This window comes from Rutilus rutilus (assembly GCF_951802725.1).
Source record: "Rutilus rutilus genome assembly, chromosome: 14".
In the NCBI taxonomy this organism is placed as follows: Eukaryota; Metazoa; Chordata; class Actinopteri; order Cypriniformes; family Leuciscidae; genus Rutilus; species Rutilus rutilus.
This window is the reverse complement of record NC_140219.1, coordinates 19,403,640-19,427,608: the sequence shown is the minus strand read 5'-3', so window position 1 is coordinate 19,427,608 and position 23,969 is coordinate 19,403,640. Positions and strand designations below refer to the sequence as shown.

At 37.5% G+C, this 23,969-nt stretch overlaps 1 protein-coding gene across 1 annotated transcript in view; it reads right to left on the bottom strand.

Moving 5' to 3' along the window:
• gpc3 (glypican 3) overlaps nt 1-23,969 on the bottom strand; it is a 155,204-nt gene that overhangs the window by 41,472 nt on the left and 89,763 nt on the right. Inside the window, exons 5-6 of the mRNA XM_084430527.1 lie at nt 21,304-21,429; nt 13,780-13,891 (exon numbers count right to left, since the gene is read on the bottom strand). Of these exons, the coding sequence (XP_084286653.1) occupies nt 13,780-13,891; nt 21,304-21,429 (238 nt within the window). The remainder of the gene's footprint in view (nt 1-13,779; nt 13,892-21,303; nt 21,430-23,969) is intronic.

Genomic DNA, 23,969 nt, shown 5'->3' with positions numbered 1-23,969 from the left:
TACGCAACAGCTACACTTACATTACCGCTCAGAAGTTTGCGTTCAGTAAGATTTTTTAAAAGAACATAATACTTTTATTCAACGAGGATGCATTAAATTGATCAAAAGTGACAGTAAAGACACTTATAATGTTATGATATCAGTTTAAAATAAATGCAGTTCTTTTGAACTTTCTATTCATCAAAGATTCCTTCACAAAAATGTATCAGGGTTTCTAAAAATATTAAGCAGCACGACTGTTTTCAACCTTGCTACCTTGAGCAGCATGTCAACATTTTAAAATGATTTCTGAAGGAAGACTGGAGTAATGATGCTGACAATTCAGCTTTGCCATCACAGGAATAAATGACATTTTAAAATATATTTAAATAGAAAAAATAAATAAATGCAGCCTTGGTGAGCGTAGGAGACTTAACTCAAAAACATTAAAAACTTAGTGTACACCACTTCTGTGCTTGAAATACGAACACTCAAATGCTCGCAGCGGACATCGTTCTTCAGAAAAGAATCTGAATAATCGAATAAGCCTGGTGCTTAACCTCAGTGTAATTTCGTTTGAATTGTAATTTCCTGCATTCTCAACATGATTACATTATGACCTCTGCCCTACATAGAGCGCATTCAAATGAAAGCAACCAAAGGTCACGCACGCATAAACAGTCGCAAATTCTCCGGAAAGAGGATCTTATTTTATAGATAGGTTAGGAACTTACAACCACTTTAGTTGTTGTGGTTCATACTTGAAGAAAGAAGGGATTAAAAACAGTACATTTCCACTGTGTGAGTCATGGAAACTTCAATACAAACCCGCATGCGCGCACAGATTTCATGCATTACTCAACATTTATTGAATTTGAGGTGATAAAGAGGGGGTTTTGTGGACATTTATTCTTTCTCTCTCTCTCTCACCTGTCTGAAGCAGAGGCAGTCACGCAAGACACGGTGCATCTGAGACAGATGAAAGAGACAGATTCATTTCCTAGAACTAATACCTGTTGGGACAGGAGCACAAAGAGCAGGCCTCCTCTAGTGGCCTTGGGTGTGGGCTTCTCCAAAGATGATTTATGAGTGTTTTACCACATTTGTCTGAATCAGTTCCTTTGCAATCTAAACAAGTCTCTGTGGTAGCTTCCCCAGTGCTGTAACAAAGCCATTGATCAAAGAAAGCAAGCAAATTACAGATTTGTGTGCCTTTGAACACTGATATCTCTTTCATTTGAAGAAAAAAAGGCAAAGCTACACAATTTCAGACAACTGGGCTTTCTTGTTATGCTACAAATGTGCTTTTTATTGCTTCTATAACAAAAAAAATGGATGGAAGAGCTGTGACGAATTAAATATACACACATGCTTTAACCTTTAGAAAGTTGCACTTTTCCGCACTAAATAATTTAAGTTTTTTAAAAAAAGAGGAGAATTTCCCATCCTTTTATCTTGCAGTATAAATGTTGGCATGTTTGCAGTAAATGCAGGCGATTGTTTGACAGAGCAGTTGGAGCTAAAAGAGTTTCTAAATCGAATTAGTGTCTGAGGACAGGCTTTGCTTGTCTTCTGCTCTAGGGCTTGACATGTTATCACCAATCGTTCCCAGAGTCATGTGGTCTGTGAATCTGATATCACCATCTGATTCCCAGCTCAGCATTCTCTCATGGAAACACCACGTGTGCTTTAAAGGAGTGGTTCTCAAGCAAAGAGCCGGGACCCACTAGGGGGCCACAGCAAACATCCAAGATGACTTAAAAAGATTTAAAACAAGCCAAAACAAGCATTAAAATAAGCTAAAACAACTAAAAATTTATGTTTCTTATTTTAATTCCATCCCCTCAATAACTTTTTTTTTCTTTAAAGAACCAGGTTTCCCATGGTCTTGAAAAAGTGGATAAAAGTGTGATGTACAAAGAATGTACATTTTCTAGTTATGCCAGACTCTACAATATTCTATAATGATTTGTAAAAATCCTTATTCAGTAAATCTCAAACAACTGGGAATAAAATGGCGACCAATAAATATGGTTGAGGACAATGGGGGGCCAAAGTCCAAAAAGGGAGTAAAATGGAGATTTTTCATTTTAAAGGGATAATTCACCCACAAATCAAAATTCTGGCATCTTCATGTGGCTCCATATCTGACTTTCTTTATTTAGTGTAATACAAAAGAAGATATTTTGAAAAAAATGTGCTGGCTGGTCTTTTCTATTACAATAAACAGGCATGGAAGCTTTCAAGCTTTACAAAAAAGCTTCAAAAGCAGCTTAAAAGTATCATCAAATTAGTCCACATATATGCGCTAGAGTTTTCTAAGGCCACACAATAGTGTGACAATAAATCATTATTCAGTCAGCTAAATAATTCTAGGTAAAAAGTTGTCAGATTGATCATTTTTGCCACTAATTGATTATAATACAGTATATTAATATTGATTTGATTATGTGTTCATGTTTAATTTTAGACTATTTCAGTTATCTAACCAAGAGAAATTGTCAAATTATCTAATGTCTGTACCTGAACATTATTATCCCCATATGTGTACATCATTGCAGACCTGTATAAAAGCCTCTTGTGTATCGTGTAACTCCTCAAGCTCCCTTTTGTTTTAAAATGACTTTGACAACCTGACCAATTTTTCACATTTATGCAGACAGATGTAAAAGTATAATATGATCTATAAAAGTAGCTTGAAAATATCTATCCATGCAGTCTTGAAATGTGTGTTCGCAGTAACGTCCCAGGTCTTATCATAAGCACTGACACTGATCAGTACGCCACATGTGTGAGCACGCACTCCTTCCTCTTCAGTCTCTCGCGTACATCGCAGAGACATCGATTTGAGTTGTGAGGCCCCCGTAACAAAAGGAAAGAGAGACAGAGGAGACCCTATGATGACCCTGCGCCGAGAGGAAACAGGAAGTGAGACCTCTGACCCGCCGAGAGGCTCCTGTTGTGTTTTCCGGCGAGGGTGCTGATGGAGCTCCGCGTTTCTCTGAGGTTCCTCTCTCGGCTCATGCTGGGAGATACAGACGAGTCATGAGAAACAGCACATAAAGCCAAATCTCACAGGGAGCCCAAGGGAGGTTTGAGTTACACTATAGCCTGAGAAACAACACGACCGTAACCCTTCCACCTGTAAGCTTCTCTCCCTCTCACACAATCACATCTCAAAGTATTCAATCTACAGCATTCTCAAGGCAACACAAATCATGTTTGTCAGGAACACTGACCCCCAGACGCGAGGCAAGGATCCTGGTGGGGGGACAGAGCATATCAGGGGAGACCGGGGTTGAACAAGAACTAAGACCAAAATGTAAAACTAAAATAAATAATTAAAGGCACACTATGCAGTTTTCGCTTTTCTCAAACAGCGACCCCTAGAGTCGCTGTGAAGTATATACTTGTATTTAACGTTACTGTCTTAAATAACACTCACACCCTACTACGAGTTCGTTTATCATCGAAATTATTTTGAAGCTGTTATATTAAGGTACAAATCTTGCATATTGTGCCTTTAAATGAAGAACTAAAATAAAACCTAACTGTTGTTAGCAACATCCATAAAATATATTTTAAAATGTCATTTATACCTGTGACACAAAGCTGAATTTTCAGCATCATTACTAAAGTCTTCAGTGTGTCACATGATCCTTTAGAAATCATTCTAATATGCTGCTCTTTTTTCAGGATTCTTTAATTAATAAAAGAACAGCATTTATTGGAAACAAATCTTTTGTAATATTATAAATGTCTTTACTGTCACTTTGATCATTTTAATGCATCCTTGCTAAATAAAAGTATTAATTTCTTCTTCTTCAAAAAAGTCTTACCTGTAATTAACAAAACCATTAATAAAACTAACTAACATTAAACTGAAATTTAAAACAAATTTGAAAACAGTATTAAAACAAAAAGAAATCTGAAAATGCAAAACTCTAATAGTCTTAATAGTCTGTAAGCAGTCCAACATGACAACTTCTGGCTCAATCTGTCTGTCTGTACAAAGAATGAGGGGATACAGGTGTTTGTGAGCACGTCAGCCACCTTAATAGGCCCTACATGCAGTTTTGTTTATTTTGTTTCGCTATTAGAGTAAATACTGTAGTTCTGGTCTGTCACAGTCTCAGGAAGTGCCCTCTGTAACATTTCCATGTCATAGGAAGTCAATCCAGCAGAACAGGATAACAAATATGTCCTGTTAGTAAACAAGTTTGTCGCTGACCATGTAGGTGTAAGCCCATTTCTTTCAGCGCAGAGGAGCTGGCTGTAGGGTTGTTGTTAGCTGGCTGTGTGGTAATTGTAGCCAGTGGGGTGGCTGAAGTGGGTGGGGGTAGATTGGTGGCAGTAGGGGGGCACCAAACTTCTGGCCTCCGGGATGAGGGGGCTTTGCTGAAAGGACCGCTGGGAGGAGGGACTGGGGGCTTCAGCCTCATTAGAAGCTGACTAATTGGAAGGAAAAGACCTCTCATGTGCTCTGTCTGACCTCCTAGACAGCAGGGGAGAGAGGAACAGATAGATGAAAAAGAGAGGGGGGTGGAGGAGAAGGAGGGAATGTGAAAACCTACTATAGAGGGAACGGCAGAGGAGAGATGTAAGAAAGTGCCCAGAGGTTGCCAGTTTCATAGCTCAGGTGACTTCATGGGGTTTCATTTAACTATCAATTTGGTCTCAGATGTTTCTTGTAAAATTCCTTAGTGAAAATAAAAATAGACACAAATGAGACAATCAGACACTTCTTTGAAACTAGCTTGTCAACTCTATTGAAAATGTAGTTTAACTTTAGCAAGCAATAAAAACTAGAGAAGCTATAATGCAGCAAAATCCTTTTAAAAATACATCGAACTGATATGACTCTCAAATGAAATTTGAGTCTACTTAAAAGCTGCACTATATTTTTTAAGTGTTTACGCACTGCTTTTCTGTATGAATGAATTGGATAGTTTGAGGAATCCACCTTATTTTTCAACACAGAAGTAAGTTTTTTTTTTTTTTATGTGCGAGACTTCTGATTTATTAGCTGCTATAGGGAAATAACGAGAAGAATATATCAAATTGCAGTAAACTGTAAAACTGTTTGACCTACAAACCAGCATGTTTATAATTAAGACACTACATAAAAATAATACGGTAAGAAATAATACCAGTTATTAATCAATATCAAGCAGCATAACGAGTTTTCTACTGGCAAAAATAACTGGAAGCAAATAACACTGACACATTCAAATTACAAATGGCCATTCCCACTCTTACCTGTAAAATAAGATGGATACCGATGGTTCCCTGTGATCACCATATTGGTACAGATCTGTCATTCTACCACAAGACCAACTTACAGTAAGAAGAAAGGCCTGCAAGGTACATATCTAAAACTATGTCATGGAAGCAAACAAATAGCCTATCTGCTACATCAGAACTTTTTTCTCTGTTTACGGACATGATGTAACCATGCAAGGATGAATGGCATATTCCTGAAATTGATTGTTGTGGGTGTCCATTTGCTTTCTGTCTAGGAGAAACAATTGAGAAATTAAGGGCCCTCTTGCAAAGCTCTTATGTTTTTGAGGTCTACTAGAATAGGTTGAATGCTTGAATGTTCAAAAAGCATTATTTTTCACATATATTACATTATTGCAGCACCTCTCTTTCCAGTCTGTCAGTAACGCTCTGTTTAGCTCCTGTCTAAAAGCGCTATGTACTCTGATTCGTCGGCTGGAAGGACCAATGTGTTGTGATTGGTCAACCGGTTCGAGCATGTTTAAAAAATATCACGGCCTTTACCATAACCGCAAGTTTCGGCAGTTTCGCCAGGCCTCTCCCTTTTTTATGCATGGGAATTATTTAAATGAGCAATATTGTGACGTGCCTTCCCGGAAGAAAACTGAAGACTACAATCGAGGCATTTCAGGGATTTCAGAAAAGTGTTTGCTGATATATACTGACTGCCTGTGGAGTGACTTTTGGCTTTGTAACTTTGCAGACCTTTTTCAAGCTCAAACAACACTGCACACTAAAAAGTATTAGGACCCATTGAAAGAGTTCTCGTTTGTCATTTTTCTTACCAATGAATGACAATCAGAAAGGGAATAGGAAAACTAAGGAGAAGAAAGTGTAAAAAGTAAAAAGTGGTGAAGTCTTTGAAAGATAGTAAAAGAGAAAAAGCTGGAGGAAAGAGACCACACGAGACAGATCAAGGTTGTCAGAACAAAAAGTCTGCATTAAAAAGGACTTATTTTCGAAAAGAAAGGATATCTCTATGGGAGTTTTTGGTGCGAGTGCCACAGCAGATCAAGCCGTTGAGAACAGAGGCATGCGGAGGTGATCAGGAGCAGCGCTGGGATCAGGGTCAAGCCAAACCCCCATTCCACTCTGGATTTATGGAGGTCTTTCTAGACTGCTTTAATGTCAGGTGTCAGTTTATTTGAAAAACCCTCACAGTCGTGCACCTTCAAACAGACCAGCATCCACTGAAACACACATTAAGCAGCCATTTGAAGTGTGCACATGTGTGTGTGGATGTGTTTGTGTGAGAGAGAGAGCATTTGTCTAAATATGTGTTTGTGTGTAGACTCAAGCAACCATGGCAGGGTTCGTTTAATAACCTTTGAACTACCACCCAGTTAAATCTCATATACCATCACAGAAGTACATTTTTACCAGTAAATTTCATATTATAACAATAGTACAATACAGATAAATTTGCACATTGGATGAAGGTGGTCTCAGGGGGCTCATCACAGACAACAGCACCTGAATAATGGTACATCTTCAAAAGGTCATGGTATTTCCATGGTACATTCAACCAGTAAGCAAGCTAAATGTGTCAGTGGCAATAAAAAAAAAAAAAAAAAAAAATTCAGGGTATTACCATGGTGATTGTACACTATAGTGAAAAGTTTGGGGTCAATAAATGTTTTTGAAAGAAGTATCTTATGCTCACCAAAGCTGTATTTATTTGATCACAATACAGTAAAAAACATTACTATTTTTAAATATTATATTTGAAATAAATATATTTTTATTGTAATATGATAATAAAATGTATTCCTGTGATCAAAGCTGAATTTTCAGCATCATTACTCCAGTATTCAGTGTCACATGATCCTTCACAAATCATTCTAATTTACATTCATCTGCAACTGTTCCCTTTTCCAATTTGCTTCCGATGTGACGAGGCATTTAGAGTGTGGTACTTTTTGGTACTTTTTATTGGAGTCGATGAGGTGTTGAATATAAAGGTCCTGGTGGAGTCAGCGGCAGCGGGACGGGAGGCTGCGTGCTGGAATGTGGAGCTCTGGTTTGTTTTGCTGTCTGCTCTCCTGCCTTACCTGCGGCCCTACCCTAACACTCTCTCTCTCTCTCTCTCTCTCTCTCTCTCTCTCCATCCCTCCATCTCTCCCTCTCTGCCTCTGGATCTAATTAGAGTGAAGGAGGGCTGCGGGACTGGAGTGTGTCACATACAACTCAACACAGTCAGGAAGGAGAGCAGGAAAGAAAGTGGGATTAACATGGGAGAAAAAGCATAAGAAATGTAGGGTGGAGTTCAAAGAGAGAGAGAGAAAGAAAGAAACCAGGGAAAAGAAATGCAAAGAAAAGTTTCAGCCAGGAAATGAGAGAAAAAAGTGAGTGTGCGTGAAAGATATCTAGCCTAGAGTTGTTTCCCACAGCACATGAAAAAAGAAAAACAGAGCATCTAATTTTTCACAGAACATTCCACAAATTTAGGACAACATGAGAAGTGACATGTAATATATGCTCACCTCTCTGCCCTACACATGGCAGACACATCTCAGCGCTGGAGGGAACTTCTATAATCAAAGACCAATCAGATAATTGCAGTGTTTTACCACTATCCCCTGAGCTCCGCTGGGAAAAGGCTTTTTTGAACAGTAACTCAATACCCTGGAAAGTCCAGATGGTCCTGATGACGGCACCAGCGGAAAGACATATTTTCCTAAATATGAAAATCTAATTTGGCAATATGCGTAAATTAAACTATATGTGACGGCAGCGGTTGACAGAGAATTCGCCGTTTTTCTTTCACTCTGTCGTTGGTACTCCAACATTATAGGCTTAATATATGACAGCACAGTACAAAATCTGGTAAAAGTTTATTGCAATAATGCACTGTAACATCCAAGTGCTTAAATGTCCTTATCGATCCCCATTATGTCACCAAAAAGTACATTATTTCAGTCAGATTGGGTTTCAAATAACTCATAATAGCATCATTATTATAGAAATATCTAAACAAATCACAAACAATGATGTGCTTGGCCTTACACCACGTCCTTACAAGGGACAACATGCTTTTCTTTTCTTTTTCTGTTGGTTGCTTGGTTCATTTTATGCTGACAAGAACCACACACTATGACATCACATCAGTACACAATTCCAACCCACATAAATTAATAAACCTTAAACCTCAAAAGTATTCTGATTGATTGCTTTCATTTTAGACTGAAGATTTACTTATGTCTGTCTCTGGAAACTTTGCTTCACCACGTTTGTCCTTAAAACTTTAACGCAGGGGGATTTATCTCAGCAAGATTGTACACATTTCTTAAATAACATTTTTAATAAACTGTGGAGGAGGTTTTGTAGTTTAACAGCTCCCCTTAAAGGAAGTAAACTGTCCACAAATGACGCACCATTCCTGTATAAACACAAAGAGACGCAGCAGACTTTACAGATCAGCATGAGTGAATGTTTGACAGTCATGGGAACAAACACAAACACACACGAAGACAGACTGGGTGTGTGCTATGAGCTTCATCTCTGAACATCTCCGCATTTCCACAGCACAAATAGATGGTTGATAACCACCAGCATATATGCTCAAGCACTATAATATACAGGGTTTGAAATTAACACCCAACTCGCAAAATGCATGAGAAAATCAACCATGGCAGGTAACAATTAGCAACTCACTGGCCAATTTGGAGTCCCCCAACATTAGGAGACGTACGCTATAGGCGAAAACTGTCAGATCTATCCATTTACTTTGTATTATGAAACATTTTATACCATTTTTACCAGTCTGTATAAATGTGTTTATTTAAAATCTATGTCTTAGTATTTTAAAAAATAAGGTCTCTTGTAAATCATCATATTTGGGGGGCCTTGGAATAAAAAAAAGAATGAAACACCTGAAGCTTCAGCGCAAACTCGCATACATTTAGGCCTGAGAGATCCGTCTCTGACTGAGTCATGTTTAGGCATGCAGATAAGAACACACAGACTCTTTGAGCACTTGCCCAGTTGGAATAGTTTGAGCACCAAGTCATTTTTTTTTTCATTTATAGAGACGAGTTTACTCTAAACTTGGCTCAGAGCAGCCATTACATCAGCCGTATTAGGCGTGAGAAATTGGGGTCTGCAGAGCTGAGGGAGGGTAAAGTTTTGTCTTTTGGTGTTCAGTGCAGTCCCCAGTGTCTCTCTTTCAGAAGAGGCCCAAATCTAAGGCAACAAGCCATCTCTAGTGCCGCTAAACTAACACTCTTTGGGACACGGGCTTGTCACGCTATATGCCCCGGGAACAGAAATTTTTCAAACACTGTTAAGAGCTTCCAAAAACCTTATTGCTCTATAAAATCAAAATGGGTCCACACCCAGAATGTTTTATAGAACTACAACTGCTGGAGAACACTTAGAAGCCCCCTTAGAAGCACATGCTAAAAGTAACAAGCCTCCCAGGCTAGAAGATGAGATGTTGGCTTTCTGAAACACTAGGAAAAGTCTGATAGGAGCGTTCTGTCTGTCCGCTCTGGGAAATAACTCAAACCCCTGGCTATTGGAAACAAATGAGAACACACATTAGCACAGTGCCAGATAACACCAGATGTAAACTATTATCACAGGGTTAAGTTAAACTGAACATTTGATTAAACCATGTTTGAGTTTCTGCTGATGTAAAGGACACACTACCAGTCTCACTAAAGCCCCGTTCACATTGACAGCGGTTTAATCGAGGAAGGACAAGAGACAGATGTGTCATTGGTAGTTAGTAAATATTATGTCACTCTATTATGACAAGGACTGAGTTTAATTGGAGAAAGAGTTTGTATCGACATAGCAGCAGAATGAACACGATTTTTCCGATTATTAACGCATGAACCAAAAATCATCGGTAGAAGCTGCTAATTTGCATAAAGTTAAACTTTTCTCAACTTTATAGAGTCACCATAATTAGAGTTAATTAACCAATAATTAAATAATGAGTCATTTATGATGGATTTAAACAGTCTCTGTCAGGGTGAAGTGGGCTTCATTTGGTTAGGTTTTGATTTTTATGTGTTGCTTATGCCGTTGGACGTTGTCGTGTCTTGTTCTATCTCATTTAGGACATACTTTCAAACGACTTAACTGCAGTATTGTTCTCACGTTGGTCAGAGAACGCCATTGTAAAGACATCACATGTTCACACAGTCCAATAATCAATTCTGGGTTTCCTTTTCTCACACACACAAACATCTTGTTCTACATGACTACTTGTGAGGTCTAAAATGTCCATCCAAATATAGTGAAACCTGTTGAACACTGACTAGTGAGCTGGTACTCACTAGTTAAAAAGGCATATCAATCAGGCAATTCACGTTTATATTTAAATCTAGTGTTTTGCACAGGTTTCTGTGAGGGTTATGTTTAGGGGTTGGGTCGGGTTAGGACATTAACCTGATATAAAAACAATGGAAGTAAAGTGAAACAAACGTGTGTGTGTGTCTCTACATTTGTTTATGTGTTTATAGGGGCAGCGGATGTGTTTATCTGTGGTTCACAGATGCCATAGAGGTCTTTTGAAATGAGCTTGCCATTTGCCTACCAGACATGAACAGCACTGACATCATACAGTCACCCGACCTACAGTATATCATGTGCATCTGTGTGATTATACAATATCACAATACAAACGCTGTTATACTGAACATCAGCATGAGGTATTCACTGCCATGCTGACATTCAGATCAACCACAACATTTTGAGTGTGACATTATTGAATTATTTCTCTTTTCCCCTTTCTAACACACACAACAAGTCTATAGTACATCTTCATTTTGTCATGTGCATAAATAATGTGACGTGCCACTTGAAACAACAGCTGGACACTTCACAGGTGCAATGCAGGAGGAAGAAACTGACAGAAGATGATCAGTATTTCATGGACAGAAAGAGAAAGAGGAAGAGAAGAGGAAGAGAAGAGAAGAGAAGAGAAGAGAAGAGAAGAGAAGAGAAGAGAAGAGAAGAGAAGAGAAGAGAAGAGAAGAGAAGAGAAGAGAAGAGAAGAGAAGAGAAGAGAAGAGAAGAGAAGAGAAGAGAAGTCTGTTTGTAGAGTAACAGAGAACGAGGGCCTGTCCCATGGAAGGCTTGACCTCACAGCCCGAGGGCAGACGAGACCCACAGCTCATCTGAGCCGCTCTGATGTCTCTGTGGTCTGTTTAAACAAGAGCGCTGCGCTAATCCGCTCAGATGGGGCCATTGAGTATGAGGCCGCAGTGGTTTTCTCTCTACACACACACGCACAAACACACACACACTCAAGTCAAGTCACCTTTATTTATATAGCGATTTTTACAATACAGATTGTATCAAAGCAGCTTCACAGTGATGAAAATAATACAACATAGTTTGTTTCTAGAAGAAAATTGCGTCATCGCCCACCTTAAGTGAGGCAGATTAATAATATTGTTGAATATTAAATGTCCCCAACTAAGCAAGCCAAAAGCCAAGCCACACACACACACACACATACACACAAAACTATATGCAAAGCAACACACTTAAATATATCTCATCCTGCTTTAACGCAAGATACACAGGACCTAACACACGCTCTCTGTTTTGTTTTTTCATTTTAATTTAGATTGAAGATCAAATAAAAAAATATTTTAATTAATTCATAAGTTTAAATAAAAAAAAATATTAAAATAACAATAATGAAAAGGGGGTAAACAAGCAGTATTGACAGACAAAAAGGCAGAACAACAAAATAAATAGTAAATAGAAAGTCTATAGTAAAAAAACCAATACAACAAAATAGGACAAAGCTAAAATAAAATATATAATACAATAAAAAAAAATATCTCCAATAAAAATACGTTTAACAAGTAGTATTAAATAAAGCGGAAAAACTGAACAAAAATTAAAAAACAGATTATATATAAAATACAAAACTAAATAGGAAAAAGCAGACTAAAAATAAAATAAGTAGAATAAAACAAAATAAATTAGTATTGACAAGTAGTTAATCAAGCAGAACAAATAAATCAAAAATTAAAAGAGAACAAAAAAAAAAATAATGGGGGAAAATTTTTAAAATAAAAATTTGAAATTAAGAAAAAAACAGGAATAAATTACAAAGGTCTCATAAATGAGTTGTTAAAAAGATGAGTTATCATCTCTTGAGTTGAGTTGAGTTAATATAATAATCAAGAAACATAGGATAGCTCATCTCTTCCGTGAGCACTTGACTGTGTCCTGCTGACTCTTTAAACAAAAAACAAAAAAAGCTTTCATTATTTTCACTAAATCCCTCCCTGTTCTTGCCTTTACAACTCTAGACTATTGCTAGCACTTTTTGTTTCTTTTTGTCTAAGTCTCTTGGAAAAAAGCATTTGCTAAATCAAAAAAATGTTTAAAGGGTGAAAAAACAAGACTAAGTGTGCCAATGACACACACTTGGACTGAGCTTTACTAACTGTAGCCTAGAGCTATTCACAAAGGGGCTGCATTGCAATATATCTTTTATAGCCCAGGTAGCCTAGTGCTCAGTGCACTAACATTCATTGTTTTTCAGCTTATTGCGACACGACTTCAAGTCCCGGGTCGTCAAACTTTCTTGATAGTATACTGTCCTATCGTAATAAGAAATTAGCAAGTTAAGCTCCATCCACACACACAATAGAATCAGCATTTTTTAAGTCATTACATCAACACCTCTCATAATGGGAGTGGGGGAACGGATTCCGACAGCTGTTTTTTGCCGTCGGATTCTGTTCCCTCCATATTTCTGACACACTGAGGTTCTAATATTTATCAAATTGATGCTGTTTAAGCTTCATCCACAAACAGAATACAATAAGCATATTTTAAGCCGATACATCAACATCTCTCATCATTGGGGTGGGGGAACGGATTTCGACAGCTGAACTATTTGCCGTCGGATTCTATTCCTCCTATGTTTCTTACACAATGAGGTTCTAATATTTATCACATTGCAGTAAATCAAACCCAGCCAAAAACACACATCCTCCAGGTAAAGAGGAAGCGTCCTTTAGATCACCCAGTGAGCTTCCTGTGGATGAGCCAGATGCTGTTCTCTCAGGATTACCAGAGTATACACACAGAAAACCTTAAAGGGTCCAATATCACTGTGGGATCTCGTTCACAATGGGGAACGAACTGTACATGAAATATAAGCAGACACACCCTTACACACACACACAGTCAAGGTGATATGACACGCAGCTGTTGTTTTTTAAAGGCAGGCAGGAAGAAAGAAAGTGAATGAAAGCCTCTGCTTTGTCTGCATTAACGTACAGATACCGGCAGCCCCTATCGCACATCCTGATAATCTACAAGACTGCGCTTCATAAAACAGCGTGCAGACGTGCATCTGTTTGTGTGATGACAGGCAGACTGTTGTGACGGAGTTAAAACCGAGGTGATGAGTTTACGCACAGCTGTATATCTCTGTGATGACTGATGGCATGGCAGTGTATGATTATTCACAGATGTGCACTGTAAAGTTCACGTGTAAAAAAAAAAGTTCATGTTTTCTGATAAACAGCAACTCACCTGATTGATGTGTTTGAGTTTGTCAATGATCTGACTGATGACAGGTTCGGCAGGTTTTTGTCTGGATTCTGAGCCGTGTGGATGGACTCTCTTCGGCCCTGGACCAGGAAACCTGCAAAATATATTATTCATACTTAAGCACAGCACACTAAGAACATATAGTCCATTATATAGTTGAACATCCTTGTCAGGATGTATGTGTATGTAGTGTCGCTTTTATTGTGTCCACTTATTTGCCCAACAGCTAAAACAAAACAAAAATATAATGAAATTGGAATTTAATAGAGACCGCTGTGATCTTCCACAAGAATATGAACTCTAAAATTGGCCTCTACTGCCACCTAGAGGCAAACATGTAACCATTGTAATTCTTGCTCAAATTAAATTCCTAAGTATTAGACCTTTAAATTCTTCCCCCCTATTCAGCACATTGATTCAGTCATGCTGCATGAGGACACGGATTTCAAAGGCACTTTACAACAAAACAATCTTTTATTAAAGGGATAGTTCACCCAAAAATGAAAATTCTGTCATCATTTACTCACCCTCAAGTTGTTCCAAACCTGTATGAGTTTCTTTGTTCTGCTGAATAAAAAAGGAAGATATTTGGAAGAATGTTTGTAATCAACAGATCTCGGTCCCCATTGACTTCCATAGTAGGAAAAAAATATACTATGGTAGTCAATGGGGACCGAGATCTGTTTGGTTACAAACATTCTTCCAAATATCTTCCTTTGTGTTCAGCAGAACAAAGAAACTCATACAGGTTTGGAACAACTTGAGGGTGAGTAAACAATGATAGAATTTTCATTTTTGGGTGAACTATCCCTTTAATTAGTAGATGCCAAGGACTTTAAATTATGCCTTGTGTTGTCCGTTGTTCAAAATTACTCAAAGCTAAATAACAAAAACAGAAGCATAAATATGAATGGTATCTACCAGTAAATTGAAATCTGCATCCCCCCCCCCCCAGAAAAAGTTCCTGTTATGTTGTAGCTGTTAACAGACACACACACACTTAAGCGAACAGTAAAACAGCACAACTGGGTCAGACATGTGCTGGCATCTGAATGTTTCTGAGCAACTGGAGCATATGTTGGGCATCATCAACTGCTAAAAATGTGTGTGTGTGTCTGCGCCCAAGTGTTTCCCTCGATCCCCTCGGGCCTGTTGGACTCATGTTCCAGTTAATTACTCCCTATTAAAAGCTAATTAGTGTTGATGCACACGGGCACATTGGTGCAAGCACTGAGGCGACAGAGAGACAGTGAGTGACATATTCCATGCCTCGACACCAACCTCAACTCGTCAGCGAAGTCCATACACCACAAAAATCTGTGTTTTTATTTAAATTTGATAAAAATATCCACAAATTGTTTTGTGTGTGTGTTCTTGTATGTTTTATGAGGACAAAAACGTGTATAATGACATATGTATTACACTGTAAACATGATTTATGAGGACACTTCCTGTGTCCTCGTAAACCAAATGGCTTAATAACATACTAAAGTGTTTTTTTAATTAAAAAAATTTCAGAAAATTTCCTGTGATGGGTAGGTTTATAGGGGTAGGGTTAGTGTAGGCGGATGGAATATATAGTTTGTACAGTATAAAACCATCATGCCTAGAGAGTCCTCACAAACCACATATTCAAGTATGCGTGTACCGTGTGCTTTTAGACGAAAGAGCCAAAGATATGACCTCATGTTCCATTCTTAGGAATGACATAATCCTGAACAAGTCTATCCAATCATCTCTCACGGCACCTTATTTTACATGCACTGCTTATTCATTAAGCCAAATTACATTTCCATACTTATTTATTCTCCTTATTACTCACGATGGCAGCTCACCTCCCGCTTTTAATTATCACATTAATAATACAGACATGAGATCAGAAGACATGGGCAGCGTTTAATGGAAGATGAGATTAGCTGGAGCTTCACGCATGAGGCGCCCACTTGTGTGCTGACCAGGGTGCATCACCATCAGGTCAGATCTGTACTGTCTTGCCTGAAAAACTTTCAGATTTGTTCTATTTAGGATGGTGGGCACATGATACAAAATTAATCAAACGTTATTGCAGAAATGCTAAAACGTAATGGGGTTGCTAAAGTGAGGATTGTTTCAGCACTGAAAAGCCTTCCCTTATGAATTTAAATTAGGTGTGTTGTAAATTAGAGAAAATAACTATAAAACATCAAACAACACATTTTAATTGAATGTCCAACAAGTCTTCCTTTTTTAATGGATTAAAATGTCCTTGTATATCGAGTCTTTGTTTTATGCTATTTGGAAGCGTGTGAATAAGGAGGGTTTAGTCTATTCTTGTGGATTTGATCTATAGCAGATTTGCATATTTTTATCTTGCAAGATGTTTGTGTTATAGGAAAGACTGAAAGCTTGACATGTTAATATGTAAGTGTCACAACAGTATAGCTTCTATGTGCTTCTATAGTTGACATTTAACTTCACTAGAGATGCACTCTGAATGAATGATGCCATATGGATTATTCTTTTCACTCCTCTATCAGAAATCTTGCGAGGAGCACTGGTCGAGACAAATTTATGGTGAAATTATTGTCTTTCCACTTCCGTATTATGGCCCCAAAAGTGCTCACTGGACCATTCAGAAGCTTAGAATGGCACCTATATCCAATGCCATCATTATGTTTTGCAACAATTAGGTTGCGAAGGTCTTGAGACAGCTCTTTGCTTTTACCCATCATGAGATGTGTCTTGTGACACCTTGGCAATGAGACCTTTTTGTAGGCCATCATTTGGGACTGAACCAGCTGTTATTAATTTCCACTGACAGGGGGCTGGATTGCTTTTTAATTACTGTAAGTTTTCAGCAGTTGTCTTGGCTTTCCATGCCTTTTTGCGCCTCCCTTTCTTCATGTGTTCAATACTTTTTCCCTGTGTCATTTCACATTATTACACATAGCTTAATTTCTGAACTTATTTTTGTTTGTTTCATGTATGGCTTACTTGGGTTGTTACCAACATCTGGTGAAAATTTCATGTCAATAGCACCTTTGGAAATATATTTACTGAGAAAAATGATGACGTGTTCAATACTTATTTCCCCCGCTGTATATATATATATATAGGCTATATATATATCCTGTGATACCTGTGATAATGCTGATTTGCAGCTCAAGGAACGTTTCTTATTATTATGTTAAAAACAGTTGTGCTGCTTAATATTTTGTGGAAGCCGTGATAAAAGAAAATCTGGATTTTTTGATGAATAGAAAGTACAAAAGAATGGTATTTGTTTGTTTACTGTCAATATTTCTGAATAAAAGTATTCATTTCTTTAAAAAAAAATCTTAATGATCCCATATTGTCTAAAGGCAGTACGCATTAAAAATACAAAAGTACATTAAAATAAAACACACCAAGTGCTTTGAAAACTTATACTTTGTGCATTTTTTGGACAACCATTCTGTAGAATCTTTAAAATGATTTCATAAAATGAAATGCTAGTATGTTTCATATTTTTTGCATTAATGTTAACTGCCATATTCTATTGTATATGTAAAAATTATTCAAAGAAGACAGAAGTTGGCATTTTCCATGTGTTCTAATGTAAAATATACTTCATTTCATCAGCCACATTATGATTCCTAAAAAACAAAAACAACCCACGACAGGCATTATTGTACAGCAGGAGCACAGGCAACCCAACTGTTACTACAGGAAATGACTAAACACCCCGTGGATGTACAGTCTGGACCAGCTACTCATGCTGAACCCGCTCAGACTCATGGACCTACTGAGCACCCCTCAGAGATCCAACATGCCCCACTGCCCAAACCCGCTGGAGACCACGAGAATCAATCACGAGGATCTTCATGAGCTAACTGAGGAACAGCTGAAGGAGACGGGGGTTATTGAGCGTGAGGAAGAGAAGTGCTCTAGGACTCGGAGGAAGGTTTACAAAACACAGTGAATATCCTCCAATCTTGACTTCTCACAGTTATAAATGAACAAGCTTGTCCGCCACAAACTCCATTCAAACCGAAAGATGAAGAGGTTGAGGTGGTGTAGGCAACAACAGCGATGTGGCGTACTACCTGGAATATCTCAATAAACGTATATAAATTATGACTTTAAAAAATATTATCAGCACTGTCAAAACATTAAAATAATATGCTTAAGTTTTAGTCAATTTGTGTGGCTTACACTTATTGCAGAACATCTGTGCATATGTAAAGACAGCGGAAGAATTCTGTGACTGCTGTTTATTCTCACTCATACACAACAACTCTCTATCCTATTTTCATCCCATTAAATGTCTCAGTCAAACAAGCGAAAACCAAAATAAACTCCTTTTTAAATAATAGATTCTGTATTTATCAAACTACTTCAGATGTAGCTACTTGGTGAGTCTGTTTTTCACCCACAGAATCGATTGGTTTTAGTTTAACAGTGAGTTATTGTAATGGTGACCATTTTAATAACATTACTGATGGTCCAAATGATATCTAGTATATCATTAGGAGTATGTTTCTGGTTTAGAGTCGATGAGGGGGTACTTGAGCCGAGCCGATGGGCCTGTGGGAGTACATAAGACCAAAGCGGTTAGGAAACATCGGCTAAAATGAAGAAGGCAGATATTGAGAATGCTAAAATTGATTCTCTAGAAGGCAGAAATCTGTGCCAGAGTTTTGGTGACTTGATCCTTGACATTGAGGGCTCCTCTGCACTGCCTCCAGCACAGGGGGAAATAGCCAACACCAGGGATGCTAGAAATGAACTTTACAATCAAATCATCTTTTGCAATAATAATTGTTTTAATCCTGACATGAAATAGCATTTCTGCACAGTTTCGACTGTTTAGATTTGTATGAAAGAATGAGCAGGAATGTTGTTGTAGCTGCTCGTTGTGTTTATTTGACTGTGGCGTTAATGAATTTGCTTTATGCTTTGACATTTTTGAGTCGACTATTTAATACATCAGGGCCACATAAATGGTGACATTCTTTGGCACAATTAAGATGGCTTTCTTCCCAGTACAAAATGTGAGAGAGCGCTTCGTCTTCAATACATTGCATAAAATGGGTCTGAACGCATTCCAGAATTTATTATATTTCACTAGAAGCCAAGGAATGACATTGAGATTCAGCAGGCATTTCTGTCAAAGCATGGTTATTCTAGTTCTCTTCCCCTATCTATTTCTCTCATGGGTCCTAATTAACTCCTGAGGGCCTGAGAGCCACCTGACACAGCTGTCTGTCCCCTAAGGCCAACTGTTCACCACGCTGTTGTGACCAGGCCGTTTCATTCCCACTCATTCCTCAACTGAACTTACTGGAGAGTAAACAACGCATAATGCTGTAATGTTAACACGCATGTCCAACAGTGACCAGACGGATACACTGAACAGATAAAGCAAGAACGGATATCAACACTTAGGAGCTAACCTGTACATGTCTGAAAACTGGAAAATACTTGCAAAATACATCACTGTTTATGACATTGATAAATATTTGCATAGTTATCGCTAAATCTATCTTGATTTTGTTTTAGCTCATTTTATATGATGCTGTGGTTTCTTGGAAGTGTGTCTGAAACCAGTTTCCATAAGTACATTCATGAACAAAACATTACCTTTTAACTATATTAAGCAATTTTTCCTCCCTCTAATTGTTGTTCTTGCTGAGCAAAACCTTTTTATATTGGACAGAAATGTCAGCCATCTGAGCAAAAACATACCTTACACCAAATCTGTACAGGTTACATAATGCAGTTGTAACTTTTAACTTTAAATTGCTATTTCTATTCAATAGGAAAACAAGCAGTTAATTCAGAATTCTCTTATTACAAAATTAACTAATTCATAATATCAGGCTAAACAGTTCATTTCTTTATTAGGCTATAATATAATATAATATAATATAATATAATATAATATAATATAATATAATATAATATAATATAATATAATATAATATAATATAATAATATTATTTGAAAATAAATTGAAGCATCTAAATATTTTCAAGAAACATGAACTTGTGAATTCTGTTATAGTGATCTAATGTTTGAGATAATCCTTAAAAATTTGACACAATCCTTTAAAGTCCACTTAAAAGTCAACCCATTTTAGTTCTATAATGTGATGTATTTTAGAGTTAAGGAGACATTCTGTGAAAATGGACAGGAATCCACTGGACTGCAAAAAAGGGCTCATTTTAAACTAGAATGTATAGCCACACTATATGAGAGTTTGCTAAAACAATGCCTAAATAGCTATTAGGCAATTGGTCAACATTATCCAACAGACAATTAGCAAAAAAGTAAAGTCATTTCCGAGGAATTTATTACAATGTGATTAAAGATTAGGATGTCTTTGGAATAATGTGCACCGATGAATCGTTGTAAGATTAGCAATAAGACCAGGAATGAGCATTAAGAGAGTAAATAGGACCCATTTTGATATCATGTTGACTTTAATGATCACTTCACTTTTTGAGCTGATATTTCCAAGTCGTTAGGATGAGATACTGTAGCTCTATGACAATTTTTAAATTGGGTTCCAAAGGGCGTGCGGAAAGCCAGGCACAGGCAGTCACAGTGCGAATTAGCCACCAAACCACCCGACATCAGTTACCCCACAAAGACCACATCACAATTCACACCCTGTTGCCTGTCAGATGGAACTGGAGTCAGCCAAACTCATTAGATACACACACACACAAACACACACACACACACAATCATCCGCTCAGCTTCTAGCCACTTACACTGTGTTTAATTCAGAAAGCTCTTTAGACTTCAAGATTTGTGACAAGCTCAGGGGCAATATGTCTCTTCGGGGCAATTTTGAGATTGTAGTAATACTAGAAAGCATTTAGGAGGCTGATTCTATTGTAATATATGCTACTTTTACCCACTTAATAAAAACACTAATAGAGAGTGTGCGCGGGTCATAAAGAGATAAAAGCCTCTTCCATCCTGAAATATCTTATATTATAGGCTACAATAGGAGTCTTGGATGCTGAGTGGTCAAGCATTCCAGCCATGCAAAAATACACAGAATAGTCCTTAGTAAAGCAAGACACATGACACAAATCAAACAGGATAGTTGTACAATCCGATCAATAGGTTGTGCCAATCTTTCAGCAGACGAAACACAGATTTTTTTTTTCAAGCGGACAAACAGAAAATGAAACATGACCTGGCTTAAACCCAATTTAAGACAGTACAACTTATATTTGTTCCCTCATGCACTCATTTATTAGCATCAAATTAAATATGCTGTCTACCCTGGCAAGGGTCCATAGTAACCGCAAGGATGTGAAACAACAGCATCCATTGAGAACAACTATTAATCTTAGTTTACATGTCAGGGACTATATCTGCAAGTGGAATGATGCCACTTAATGAATTTGCTTACTTTTTAATGAACATTTATGTCCTAATTATATGCTAAAAGACACTATATTGTGAGACAAAAAAAAAAAAACAGTATTAGGATGTGGCCATCAGTGCTGCCACAAATGATAAACTCACTTGTCTGTCATCTCCTGTCCGTTCCAGCAGAGGGAGCTGTTGAGTGCCGTCGGCTCTTTGCTGCACAAAGATTCTCCGAGACCACTGTAGAACTGACTGAAGCCCTTCAGACCAGAGATAAACTCCCTGCAGCAGACAGAGAGGAAATTGAGAAAGTATGAAAGCAGCAGAAAGAATAAGCCATGTGGACTCCAAGAAAATGAAAACTGAAATTAGATCTGCACAGAGAGGCAAGATTAAAAAGAACAGCACAAAGATACATGTATTCATGGGGAAAATGAGGGGCATGCAGAAAAATGAAAATGGGTATGGGGTCAAACGCAGTTTGAAACGTGATCTACTCCATTACATGTCGTTTACTGTCAGGCTAAGTTGATTTGAGACGCTTTGACTGATAATTGACATTATGCTGGAAAAGAAACAGCATACTGTTTTGACTCATCTGTTCATCAGAGTGAGGGAGAGTGGAACAGCACAGGACAGAGGGGGCAGAAGGCGACTCAATGTCACTCACACGGCAGGAGACAAAGCCTGTGTTAATGAGCCTCTCTCTGTCACCATCAGCCTGAACACACACACCTCAACTAACAGCACAAATACACAAACACACTCTGCATTTCACAATTCAAATACATGCAGGCTACCTCCACCCAGAATGAATCAGTCGCCCACCTAGTCAGATGTGCCAGCTCAGATTTTTGAGTCCGCAACTTCCATTGAAAAGTATATCTTTGATATATTTTGAATAAAATATGATATAAATATGGCCCTGGTATTAAGATGCGTTTTGGTCGACGCAAAATACAGATGTAAACGGGGTCTAAAACATTTTGAGCTTGTCCACTTTCGACCACTTCCAGTTGAAAACACATTAGACTGGATTGCTTTTATAGTGTAGACACTCATGTGGTCGAATGCGTTCGAACAGCCACAAAAGACCGCCTACTCTCCGCATACTGACTTAATGCATAAACATTATGGGAACACGCTAGCCAGATGGGATTGGCTGACGGTCCAAGTTTGGTTGGAAAACAAAAAACGTACCAAGCGCTATGTTCTCTCACCATTCCTGATTTCTAACAAGCACTCACAACATTCAGCGCGGTTTCGCGACTATCAGAGCAGAAACGAAAGCTGATGCTATGTTTTTCTGTCATCTCCGGGAGCATTCAAATGTAAATTGTACTAACTTATTTTGTCCATTAGATCGAAAGATCTGAAAAAGACCATAGATTTACCCGGCCATAGATAATAATAAGAAATGTTTCTTAAGCACCAAATCAGCATATGTGACCCTGGACCACAAAGCCAGTCACATGGGTCAATATTTTTAAATCTGGAATCTGAGGGTGCAAAAAATCGCCTTTAAAATTGTCCATTTATGTTCGTGATTGTGCTGCATTCACTCACAAAAATACATTTTTATATATTTACGGTAGGAATTTTACAAAATATCTTCATGGAACATGATCTTTACTTTAATATCCTAATGATTTTTGGCATAAAAGAAAAATCGATAATTTTGACCCATACAATGTATTGTTGGCTATTGCCACAAATATACCCGTGAGACTTATGACTGGTTTTGTGATCAAGGGTCACATATTAGAATGATTTCTGAAGGATCATGTGACACTGAGTAATGATGCTGAAAATTCAGTTTTGCCATCACATACATTACTGTTTTTACTGTATCTTTAATCAAATAAGTTAACTCTTGGTAAATTCGAACCTTCTTTCAAATACATCAAAAAACAACCTTTTAAACAGTAGTGTATGACAGACATAGAATTTATTACATTATTACATATTATAATATTACATTTTATTTATTTATATATATATACTTTGTATTAATGTAAATAAATGAATGTAGGCTACATATTAATATACATAAACCATTTTAAAATCAAGTAATACACTAAAAGTAATACACTACTAAATTGTTAAAAAAGCTTTTTTGGTCATGTCTTATCTTTAATAGGAAAAGAAGTGGAAGAAAAGTACAGAAGTAGAAAAAAGGTGCATGATCCTCAGCATCACTCAAATACTCAAAAATATGGAACAGACTGTTTGAGTGGGTTGGAAGACCCCTAAAAAGGTCAGTAAATCTACAGTATACAGAGAAAACCACGAAGGACGAGATAGAGTCAGAGGAAGAGAGAGAGAGAGAGAGAGAGAGAGAGAGAGAGAGTGAGTGTTTCGTTTCAGAGGGGCTGAAGTGGAGAATCTATTACAGCATCAGAAGATGTGAGCTGAAGAGATGCATGAGAACGGCATTATGGTTGGCTGTAAATCCCATTCCTCACATTTTATTTTCACAGAATTGATTATTGTCAATTCTATAGCAGCAATGCTTTGCAGCCTTCTTGAGTGGAGTGTTTAGAGCACTTGAGAGATTCAAAGAAAAAAGAAATGTGTGTGTTTTCAGCAGCTGATTGTCATTTAAATCCATTGTTATACTGCTCATTAGCCTAACTTATACATATATCTATTTGTTAAATTCTGTTTATAGTAATAGCCATCTGTATATTATGCTCACATTCTGTTTATAGTAACAGCCATCTGTATATATATTCATAGTACATATCTATCTGTAAAATTCTGTTTATAGTAACAGCCATCTGTATATTATATTCAGTACATATCTATCTGTAAACATTCTG